The 12,326-nt window shown below is 51.0% G+C and overlaps 1 protein-coding gene across 1 annotated transcript; it reads left to right on the top strand.

The window, feature by feature from the left end:
• Positions 1-2,495: 2,495 nt before the first annotated feature.
• On the top strand, positions 2,496-12,044 carry LOC137308210 (nuclear speckle splicing regulatory protein 1-like; the record flags this gene model as incomplete). The annotated part of the gene is made up of 3 exons (XM_067977059.1): positions 2,496-2,561; positions 5,477-5,701; positions 11,982-12,044. Coding segments are annotated over 3 exons (354 nt in total), but the record flags the coding sequence as incomplete, so codon positions are not given.
• Positions 12,045-12,326: the final 282 nt, after the last annotated feature.

The following is a 12,326-nucleotide window of genomic DNA, read 5'->3' as shown; positions in this document are numbered from 1 at the left end:
GAGAGAGAGATCACAGGGAGAGAGAGAGAGATCACAGGGATAGAGAGATCACAGGGAGAGAGGTCACAGTGAGAGAGGGAGAGAGAGAGATCACAGGGAGAGAGACAGAGATCACAGGCAGAGAGAGATCAGAGAAAGAGAGATCACAGAGAGAGAGAGATCACAGGGAGAGAGAGAGAGACCACAGAGAGAGGGAGAGATCACAGGGAGAGAGAGAGATCACAGGGAGAGAGAGATCACAGGGAGAGAGAGATCACAGGGAGAGAGAGATCACAGGGAGAGAGAGATCTCAGAGAGAGAGAAATCAGAGGGAGAGAGAGAGATCACAGGGAGAGAGAGAAATCAGAGGGAGAGAGAGAGATCACAGGGAGAGAGAGATCACAGGGAGAGAGAGATCACAGGGAGAGAGAGATCACAGGGAGAGAGAGAGATCACAGGGAGAGAGAGATCACAGGGAGAGAGAGATCACAGGGAGAGAGAGATCACAGGGAGAGAGAGATCTCAGAGAGAGAAATCAGAGGGAGAGAGAGAGATCACAGGGAGAGTGAGATCACAGGGAGAGAGATCACAGGGGGAGAGAGAGATCACAGGGGGAGAGAGAGAGAGAGAGATCACAGGGAGAGAGAGATAGAGAGAGATCAGAGAGAGAGAGATCACAGGGGGAGAGAGAGAGAGAGATCAGAGAGGGAGAGAGGGAGATCACAGGGAGAGAGAGATAGAGATCACAGGGAGAGAGAGATCACAGGGAGAGAGAGAGATCACAGGGAGAGAGAGAGAGAGATCACAGGGAGAGAGAGATAGAGAGAGATCAGAGGGAGAGAGAGAGAGAGATCACAGGGGGAGAGAGAGAGAGATCACAGGGAGAGAGAGAGATCAGAGAGAGAGAGATCACATGGAGAGAGAGAGAGAGATCACAGGGAGAGAGAGAGAGAGATCAGAGAGAGAGGGAGAGAGATCACAGGGAGAGAGAGAGATCACAGGGAGAGAGGAGAGAGAGGAGAGAGATCAGAGGGAGAGAGAGATAGAGAGAGAGATCACAGGGAGAGAGAGAGATCACAGGGAGAGAGAGGAGAGAGATCAGAGGGAGAGAGAGAGAGATCACAGGGAGAGAGAGAGATCACAGGAAGAGAGAGGAGAGAGAGGAGAGAGATCACAGGGAGAGAGAGAGATAGAGAGAGATCACAGGGAGAGAGATTAGAGGGAGAGAGAGATAGAGAGAGATCACAGGGAGAGAGAGAGAGATCACAGGGGGAGAGAGAGATTACAGGGAGAGAGAGATAGAGAGAGATCAGAGGGAGAGAGAGAGAGATCACAGGGGGAGAGAGAGAGAGAGAGATCAGAGAGAGAGAGATCACAGGGGGAGAGAGAGAGAGAGAGATCAGAGAGGGAGAGAGGGAGATCACAGGGAGAGAGAGATAGAGATCACAGGGAGAGAGAGATCACAGGGAGAGAGAGAGATCACAGGGAGAGAGAGAGAGAGATCACAGGGAGAGAGAGATAGAGAGAGATCAGAGGGAGAGAGAGAGAGAGATCACATGGAGAGAGAGAGAGAGATCACAGGGAGAGAGAGAGATCAGAGAGAGAGGGAGAGAGATCACAGGGAGAGAGAGAGATCACAGGGAGAGAGGAGAGAGAGGAGAGAGATCAGAGGGAGAGAGAGATAGAGAGAGAGATCACAGGGAGAGAGAGAGATCACAGGGAGAGAGAGGAGAGAGATCAGAGGGAGAGAGAGAGAGATCACAGGGAGAGAGAGAGATCACAGGGAGAGAGAGGAGAGAGAGGAGAGAGATCACAGGGAGAGAGAGAGATAGAGAGAGATCACAGGGAGAGAGATTAGAGGGAGAGAGAGATAGAGAGAGATCACAGGGAGAGAGAGAGAGATCACAGGGGGAGAGAGAGATTACAGGGAGAGAGAGATAGAGAGAGATCAGAGGGAGAGAGAGAGAGATCACAGGGGGAGAGAGAGAGAGATAGATCACAGGGGGAGAGAGGAGAGAGAGATCACAGGGAGAGAGAGGAGAGAGATCAGAGGGAGAGAGAGAGATCACAGGGAGAGAGAGAGAGATCACAGGGAGAGAGAGAGATCACAGCGAGAGAGAGGAGAGATCACAGGGAGAGAGAGAGATCACAGGGAGAGAGAGAGAGATCACAGGGAGAGAGAGAGATAGAGAGAGAGAGATCACAGGGAGAGAGAGGAGAGAGATCAGAGGGAGAGAGAGAGATCACAGGGAGAGAGAGAGAGATAGAGAGAGAGAGATCACAGGGAGAGAGAGAGAGAGAGAGATAGAGAGAGAGAGATCACAGGGAGAGAGAGAGATCACAGGGAGAGAGAGAGAGATCACAGGGAGAGAGAGGAGAGAGATCAGAGGGAGAGAGAGAGATAGAGAGAGATCACAGGGAGAGAGAGAGAGATCACAGGGAGAGAGAGGAGAGAGATCAGAGGGAGAGAGATAGAGAGAGATCAGAGGGAGAGAGAGAGATCACAGGGGGAGCGAGAGAGAGATCAGAGAGAGAGAGATCACAGGGGGAGAGAGATAGAGAGATCACAGGGAGAGAGAGAGAGAGAGATCACGGGGAGAGAGATAGAGAGATCACAGGGAGAGAGAGATAGAGAGAGATCAGAGGGAGAGAGAGATCACAGGGGGAGAGAGAGAGAGAGATCACAGGGGGGGAGAGAGAGAGATCACAGGGGGAGAGAGAGATCACAGGGAGAGAGAGAGAGAGAGAGAGAGAGATCACAGGGAGAGAGAGATAGGGTGAGATCAGAGAGAGAGAGATCACAGGGGGAGAGAGAGAGAGATGACAGGGGGAGAGAGAGAGAGAGAGAGATCACAGGGAGAGAGAGAGAGAGATCACAGGGAGAGAGAGAGATCACAGGGAGAGAGAGAGATCACAGGGAGAGAGAGAGATCACAGGGAGAGAGAGAGAGATCACAGAGAGTGAGAGAGATCACAGGGAGAGATAACAGGGAGAGAGAGAGATCACATGGAGAGAGAGATCACAGGGAGAGAGAGATCAGACTAAGAGAGATCAGAGAGAGAGAGAGATCACAGAGAGAGAGATCACAGGGAGAGAGAGAGAGATCTCGGGGAGGGAGAGAGAGAGATCACAGGGAGAGAGAGAGATCACACAGAGAGAGAGATCACAGGGAGAGAGAGAGATCTCATGGAGAGAGAGAGATCACAGGTAGAGAGAGAGATCTCATGGAGAGAGAGAGATCACAGGGAGAGAGAGAGATCTCATGAAGAGAGAGAGAGAGATCACATGGAGAGAGAGAGAGATCACAGTGAGAGAGAGAGATCTCATGGAGAGAGATCACAGGGAGAGAGAGATCACAGAGAGAAAGTGAGATACCACAGGGAGAGAGAGAGATAGATCACAGGGAGAGAGGGATCACAGAGAGAGAGAGATCATAGGGAGAGAGAGAGCTCACAGAGAGAGAGAGAAAGATCACAGGGAGAGAGAGAGAGAGATCACAGGGAGAGACAGAGAGATCACAGGGAGAGAGAGATCACAGAAAGTGAGATACCACAGGGAGAGAGAGAGATAGATCACAGGGAGAGAGGAATCACAGAGAGAGAGAGAGATCATAGGGAGAGAGAGAGAGATCACAGGGAGAGAGATCACATGGAGAGAGAGAGATCACAGGGAGAGAGAGATAGATCACAGGGAGAGAGGGATCACAGAGAGAGAGAGATCATAGGGAGAGAGAGAGAGATCACATGGAGAGAGAGAGATCACAGGTAGAGAGAGAGAGATCACAGGGAGAGAGAGAGATCACATGGAGAGAGAGAGAGATCACATGGAGAGAGAGAGATCACATGGAGAGAGAGAGAGAGATCACAGTGAGAGAGAGAGAGATCACAGTGAGAGAGAGAGAGATCACAGGGAGAGAGAGAGAGATCACAGGGAGAGAGAAAGATCACATGGAGAGAGAGAGATCACAGTGAGAGAGAGAGAGATCACAGGTAGAGAGGTCACAGGGAGAGAGAGATCACAGGGAGAGAGGTCACAGGGAGAGACAGGGAGATCACAGGGAGGGAGAGAGAGAGAGATCACACGGAGAGAGACAGAAAGATCACAGGGAGAGAGGGAGAGATCAGAGAGAGAGAGAAAGAGATCACAGGGAGAGAGAGAGATCTCAGAGAGAGAGAGAAATCAGAGGGAGAGAGAGAGATCACAGGGAGGGAGAGAGATCACAGGGAGAGTGAGATCACAGGGAGAGTGAGATCACAGAGAGAGAGATCACAGGGAGAGAGAGAGATCGCGTGGAGAGAGAGATCACAGAGAGAGAGAGATCAGAGAAAGAGAGATCACAGAGAGAGGGAGAGATCACAGGGAGAGAGAGAGATCACAGGGAGAGAGAGATCACAGAGAGAGAGAGATCAGAGAAAGGGAGATCACAGAGAGAGGGAGAGATCACAGGGAGAGAGAGAGATATCACAGGGAGAGAGAGAGATCACAGGGAGAGAGGTCACAGTGAGAGAGAGGGAGAGAGAGATCACAGAGAGAGAGAGAAATCACAGGGAGAGAGAGATCAGAGAAAGAGAGATCACAGAGAGAGGGAGAGATCACAGGGAGAGAGAGAGAGATCACAGGGAGAGAGAGAGAGATCAAAGGGAGAGAGAGAGAGATCACAGGGATATAGAGATCACAGGGAGAGAGGTCACAGTGAGAGAGGGAGAGAGAGAGATCACAGGGAGAGAGACAGAGATCACAGCGAGAGGGAGAGATCACAGGGAGAGAGAGAGATCACAGGGAGAGAGAGATCACAGGGAGAGAGAGATCACAGGGAGAGAGAGATCTCAGAGAGAGAAATCAGAGGGAGAGAGAGAGATCACAGGGAGAGTGAGATCACAGCGAGAGAGAGATCACGGGGAGAGAGAGAGATCACAGGGAGAGAGATCAGAGAGAGAGATCACGGGGAGAGAGAGAGATCACAGGGAGAGAGAGAGATCACAGGGAGAGAGGTCACAGCGAGAGAGGGAGAGAGAGATCACAGGGAGAGAGAGATCAGAGAAAGAGAGATCACAGAGAGAGAGAGATCACAGGGAGAGAGAGAGAGACCACAGGGAGAGGGAGAGATCACAGGGAGAGAGAGAGATCACAGGGAGAGAGAGATCACAGGGAGAGAGAGATCACAGGGAGAGTGAGAGATCACAGGGAGAGAGAGATCACAGGGAGAGAGAGATCACAGGGAGAGAGAGATCACAGGGAGAGAGAGATCTCAGAGAGAGAGAAATCAGAGGGAGAGAGAGAGATCACAGGGAGAGAGAGATCTCAGAGAGAGAGAAATCAGAGGGAGAGAGAGATCACAGGGAGAGAGAGATCACAGGGAGAGAGAGATCACAGGGAGAGAGAGATCACAGGGAGAGAGAGAGATCACAGGGAGAGTGAGATCACAGGGAGAGAGAGATCACAGGGAGAGAGAGAGCACAGGGAGAGAGAGAGATCACAGGGAGAGAGAGAGAGATCACAGGGAGAGAGAGATCAGAGAGAGAGATCAGAGAAAGAGAGATCACAGAGAGATAGAGATCACAGGGAGAGAGAGAGATCACAGGGAGAGAGAGATCAGAGAAAGAGAGATCACAGAGAGAGAGAGAGAGATCACAGGGAGAGAGAGAAAATCACAGGGAGAGAGAGATCTCAGAGAGAGAGAAATCAGAGGGAGAGAGAGAGATCACAGGGAGAGAGAGATCAGAGAGAGAGATCAGAGAAAGAGAGATCACAGAGAGATAGAGATCACAGGGAGAGAGAGAGATCACATGGAGAGAGAGAGATCACAGGGAGAGAGGTCACAGCGAGAGAGGGAGAGAGAGAGATCACAGGGAGAGAGAGATCAGAGAAAGAGAGATCACAGAGAGAGAGAGATCACAGGGAGAGAGAGAGAGATCACAGGGAGAGAGAGAGATCACAGGGAGAGAGAGAGATCACAGGGAGAGAGATCACAGGGAGAGAGAGAGATCACAGGGAGAGTGAGATCACAGGGAGAGAGAGATCACAGGGAGAGAGAGAGAGATCACAGGGAGAGAGAGATCAGAGAAAGAGAGATCAGAGAGAGAGAGAGATCACAGAGAGAGAGATCACAGGGAGAGAGGTCACAGGGAGAGACAGAGAGATCTCGGGGAGGGAGAGAGAGAGATCACAGGGAGAGAGAGAGATCACAGAGAGAGAGAGAGATCACAGGGAGAGAGAGAGAGATCTCATGGAGAGAGAGAGATCACAGGGAGAGAGAGATATCTCATGGAGAGAGAGAGATCACAGGGAGAGAGAGAGATCTCATGAAGAGAGAGAGAGAGATCACATGGAGAGAGAGAGAGATCACAGGGAGAGAGAGAGATCTCATGGAGAGAGATCACAGGGAGAGAGAGATCACAGAGAGAAAGTGAGATACCACAGGGAGAGAGAGAGATAGATCACAGGGAGAGAGGGATCACAGAGAGAGAGAGATCATAGGGAGAGAGAGAGCTCACAGGGAGAGAGAGAAAGATCACAGGGAGAGAGAGAGAGAGATCACAGGGAGAGACAGAGAGATCACAGGGAGAGAGAGATCACAGAAAGTGAGATACCACAGGGAGAGAGAGAGATAGATCACAGGGAGAGAGGGATCACAGAGAGAGAGAGAGATCACAGGGAGAGAGAGAGAGATCACATGGAGAGAGAGAGATCACAGGGAGAGAGAGAGATCACAGGGAGAGAGAGAGATCACATGGAGAGAGAGAGATCACAGGGAGAGAGAGAGATCACAGGGAGAGAGAGAGATAGATCACAGGGAGAGAGGGATCACAGAGAGAGAGAGCTCATAGGGAGAGAGAGAGATCACATGGAGAGAGATCACATGGAGAGAGAGAGATCACAGGTAGAGAGAGAGATCACAGGGAGAGAGAGAGATCACAGGGAGAGAGAGAGATAGATCACAGGGAGAGAGGGATCACAGAGAGAGAGAGATCATAGGGAGAGCGAGAGATCACATGGAGAGAGATCACATGGAGAGAGAGAGATCACAGGGAGAGAGAGAGATCACAGGTAGAGAGAGAGAGATCACAGGGAGAGAGAGAGATCACATGGAGAGAGAGAGAGATCAAATGGAGAGAGAGAGATCACATGGAGAGAGAGAGAGAGATCACAGTGAGAGAGAGAGATCACAGGGAGAGAGAGAGAGATCACAGGGAGAGAGGGAGATCACATGGAGAGAGAGAGAGATCACAGTGAGAGAGAGAGAGATCACAGGTAGAGAGGTCACAGGGAGAGAGAGATCACAGGTAGAGAGGTCACAGGGAGAGAGAGATCACAGGGAGAGAGGTCACAGGGAGAGACAGGGAGATCACAGGGAGGGAGAGAGAGAGAGAGATCACACGGAGAGAGACAGAAAGATCACAGGGAGAGAGGGAGAGATCAGAGAGAGAGAGAAAGAGATCACAGGGAGAGAGAGAGATCTCAGAGAGAGAGAGAAATCAGAGGGAGAGAGAGAGATCACAGGGAGAGTGAGATCACAGGGAGAGTGCGATCACAGAGAGAGAGATCACAGGGAGAGAGAGAGATCACAGGGAGAGAGAGAGAGAGATACCACAGGGAGAGAGAGATCACGGAGAGAGAGAGAGAGATCACAGGGAGAGAGAGATCACAGAGAGAGAGAGATCACAGAGAGAGAGATCACAGGGAGAGAGAGAGATCACAGGGAGAGAGAGAGAGATATACCACAGGGAGAGAGAGATCACGGAGAGAGAGAGAGATCACAGAGAGAGAGAGATCAGAGAAAGAGAGATCACAGAGAGAGGGAGAGATCACAGGGAGAGAGAGAGAGATCACAGGGAGAGAGAGAGATCACAGGGAGAGAGGTCACAGTGAGAGAGGGAGAGAGAGATCTCACGGAGAGAGAGATCGATCACAGGGAGAGAAAGATCACATGGAGAGAGCGAGATCACAGAGAGAGATCAATCACAGGGGGAGAGAGAGATCACAGGGAGAGAGAGAGATAGATCACAGTGAGAGAGAGAGAGAGATCACAGGGAGAGAAAGAGAGATCACAGAAAGAGTGAGATACCACAGGGGGAGAGAGAGAGATCACAGGGAGAGAGGTCACAGGGAGAGGGAGAGAGATCACAGGGAGAGAGAGAGATCACAGGGGAGAGACAGATCACAGGGGGAGAGAGAGATCACATGGAGAGAGATCATAGGGAGAGAGAGAGAGATCACAGGGAGAGAGAGATCACAGTGAGAATGAGATCACAGTGAGAGAGAGATCACAGGGGGAGAGAGAGAGATCACAGGTGGAGAGTGAGAGATCACAGGGAGAGTGAGAGATCACAGAGAGAGAGAGATCACAGGGAGAGGGAGAGAGATCACAGGGAGAGAGAGAGATCACATGGAGTGAGAGAGATCACAGGGGGAGAGAGAGATCAGAGGGAGAGAGAGAGATCACAGGGAGAGAGAGAGATCACAGAGGTAGGGAGAGAAAGAGATCACAGGGAGAGAGAGAGATCACAGGGAGAGAGAGAGATCACATGGAGAGAGAGAGAAATCACAGGGGGGGGAGAGAGAGAGAGATCACAGGGAGAGAGAGAGATCACAGGGAGAGAGCTCACAGGGAGAGGGAGAGAGATCACAGCGAGAGAGAGAGAGATCACAGAGGGAGAGAGAGAGATCGCAGGGGGTTAGAGAGAAATCACAGGGGGAGAGAGAGATCACAGAGAGAGAGATCACATGGAGAGAGATCATAGGGAGAGAGAGAGAGATCACAGGGAGAGAGAGAGATCACATGGTGAGAGAGAGAGAGAGATCACAGAGAGAGAGAGAGTTCACAGAGAGAGGGAGATCACATGGAGAGAGAGAGAGATCACAGAGGTAGAGAAAGAAAGAGATCACAGGGAGAGAGAAAGAGATCACAGGGAGAGAGCGAGAGATCACATGGAGAGAGAGAGAAATCACGGGGAGAGAGAGATCACAGAGAGAGATCACAGGGGGAGAGAGAGAGAGATCACAGGGGGAGAGAGAGATCACAGAGAGAGAGATCACATGGAGAGAGATCATAGGGAGAGAGAGAGATCACATGGAGAGAGAGAGATCACAGCGAGAGAGAGAGATCACATGGAGAGAGAGATCACAGGGAGAGGGAGAGAGAGATCACAGGGGGAGAGAGAGAGATCACACGGAGAGAGAGAGAGATCACAGGGGAAGAGAAAGAGATCAAAGGGAGAGAGAGAGATCTTATGGAGAGAGAGATCAATCACAGGGAGAGAAAGATCACATGGAGAGAGAGAGATCACAGGGAGAGAGAGAGAGATCACAGGGAGATAGAGAGAGAGACAGAGAGATCACAGGGAGAGAGAGATCACAGGGGGAGAGAGAGAGATCACAGGGGAAGAGAGAGAGAGATCACAGGGAGAGAGAGAGATCACAGGGGAAGAGAGAGAGATCAAAGGGAGAGAGCGAGAGAGATCACAGGGAGAGAGAGAGAAATCACAGGGAGAGAGAGAGATCACAGGGGAAGAGAGAGAGATCAAAGGGAGAGAGAGAGAGAGATCACAGGGAGAGAGCGAGAGAGATCACAGGGAGAGAGAGAGAGAGATCACAGGGGGAGAGAGAGAGATCACAGGGAGAGAGAGAGATCACAGGGGAAGAGAGAGAGATCAAAGGGAGAGAGAGAGAGATCACAGGGAGAGAGCGAGAGAGATCACAGGGAGAGAGAGAGAAATCATAGGGAGAGAGAGAGATCACAGGGAGAGAGAGAGAGATCACATGGAGAGAGAGAGAGAGATCACAGGGAGAGAGAGAGAGATCACAGGGGGAGAGATCTCATGGAGAGAGAGAGATCACAGGGGGAGAGAGAGATCACATGGAGAGAGAGATCACAGGGGGAGAGAGAGATCTTATGGAGAGAGAGATCAATCACAGGGAGAGAAAGATCACATGGAGAGAGAGAAAGATCACAGGGAGAGAGAGAGATCACAGGGAGATAGAGAGAGAGATCACAGGGAGAGAGAGATCACAGGGGGAGAGAGAGAGATCACAGGGAGAGAGAGAGATCACAGGGGAAGAGAGAGAGATCAAAGGGAGAGAGCGAGAGAGATCACAGGGAGAGAGCGAGAGAGATCACAGGGAGAGAGAGAGATCACATGGAGAGAGAGAGATCACAGCGAGAGAGAGAGAGATCACATGGAGAGAGAGATCACAGGGAGAGGGAGAGAGAGATCACAGGGGGAGAGAGAGAGATCACACGGAGAGAGAGAGAGATCACAGGGGAAGAGAAAGAGATCAAAGGGAGAGAGAGAGATCACAGGGAGAGAGCGAGAGAGATCACAGGAGAGAGAGAGAGAAATCATAGGGAGAGCGAGAGATCACAGGGAGAGAGAGAGATCACATGGAGAGAGAGAGAGAAATCATAGGGAGAGAGAGAGATCACAGGGAGAGAGAGAGAGATCACAGGGGGAGAGAGAGAGATCACAGGGAGAGAGAGAGAGATCACAGGGAGAGAGAGAGACATCACATGGAGAGAGACAGAGAAATCATAGGGAGAGGGAGAGAGAGATCACATGGAGAGAGACCACAGGGAGAGATCACATGGAGAGAGAGATCACAGAGAGAGAGATCATAGGGAGAGAGATAGATCACAGAAAGAGTGAGATACCACAGGGAGAGGGAGAGAGATCACAGGGAGAGAGAGAGAGATCACAGGGAGAGAGAGAGATCACAGGGGGGGAGAGAGATCGCAGGGAGAGAGAGATCACATGGAGAGAGAGCGAGAAATCATAGGGAGAGAGAGAGAGAGAGATCACATGGAGAGAGACCACAGGGAGCGAACACATGGAAAGAGAGATCACAGGGAGAGAGATAGATCACAGGGAGAGAGAGAGAGAGAAATCACATGGAGAGAGATCATAGGGAGAGAGAGAGATCACAGGGAGAAAGAGAGATCACATGGAGAAAGAGAGAGATCACAGTGAGAAAGAGAGAGATCACAGTGAGAAAGAGAGAGATCACAGGGAGAGAGAGAGATCTCATGGAGAGAGAGAGATCACAGGGGGAGAGAGAGATCACATGGAGAGAGAGATCACAGGGAGAGAGAGAGAGATCACAGGGGGAGAGAGAGATCACATGGAGAGAGAGATCACAGGGGGAGAGAGAGATCTTATGGAGAGAGAGATCAATCACAGGGAGAGAAAGATCACATGGAGAGAGAGAGAGATCACAGGGAGAGAGAGAGAGATCACAGGGAGATAGAGAGAGAGACAGAGAGATCACATGGAGAGAGAGATCACAGGGGGAGAGAGAGAGATCACATGGGGAGAGAGATCACAGGGAGAGAGAGAGAGAGATCACAGGGGGAGAGAGAGAGATCACAGGGAGAGAGAGAGATCACAGGGGAAGAGAGAGAGATCAAAGGGAGAGAGAGAGAGAGATCACAGGGAGAGAGCGAGAGAGATCACAGGGAGAGCGAGAGAAATCATAGGGAGAGAGAGAGATCACAGGGAGAGAGAGAGAGATCACATGGAGAGAGAGAGAGAAATCATAGGGAGAAAGAGAGAGATCACAGGGAGAGAGAGAGAGATCACAGGGGGAGAGAGAGAGATCACAGGGAGAGAGATCATAGGGAGAGAGAGAGATCACAGGGAGAAAGAGAGAGATCACATGGAGAGAGAGAGATCACAGTGAGAAAGAGAGAGATCACAGTGAGAAAGAGAGAGATCACAGGGAGAGAGATCTCATGGAGAGAGAGAGATCACAGGGGGAGAGAGAGAGATCACAGGGAGAGAGGGAGATCACATGGAGAGAGAGAGAGATCACAGTGAGAGAGAGAGAGATCACAGGTAGAGAGGTCACAGGGAGAGAGAGATCACAGGTAGAGAGGTCACAGGGAGAGAGAGATCACAGGGAGAGAGGTCACAGGGAGAGACAGGGAGATCACAGGGAGGGAGAGAGAGAGAGAGATCACACGGAGAGAGACAGAAAGATCACAGGGAGAGAGGGAGAGATCAGAGAGAGAGAGAAAGAGATCACAGGGAGAGAGAGAGATCTCAGAGAGAGAGAGGAATCAGAGGGAGAGAGAGAGATCACAGGGAGAGTGAGATCACAGGGAGAGTGAGATCACAGAGAGAGAGATCACAGGGAGAGAGAGAGATCACAGGGAGAGAGAGAGAGAGATACCACAGGGAGAGAGAGATCACGGAGAGAGAGAGAGAGATCACAGAGAGAGAGAGATCAGAGAAAGAGAGATCACAGAGAGAGGGAGAGATCACAGGGAGAGAGAGAGAGATCACAGGGAGAGAGAGAGATCACAGGGAGAGAGGTCACAGTGAGAGAGGGAGAGAGAGAGATCTCACGGAGAG

The sequence above is a fragment of the Heptranchias perlo genome, unplaced genomic scaffold (assembly GCF_035084215.1).
Source record: "Heptranchias perlo isolate sHepPer1 unplaced genomic scaffold, sHepPer1.hap1 HAP1_SCAFFOLD_1224, whole genome shotgun sequence".
Taxonomy (NCBI): Eukaryota; Metazoa; Chordata; class Chondrichthyes; order Hexanchiformes; family Hexanchidae; genus Heptranchias; species Heptranchias perlo.
This window is presented reverse-complemented; position numbering and strand designations above follow the sequence as displayed.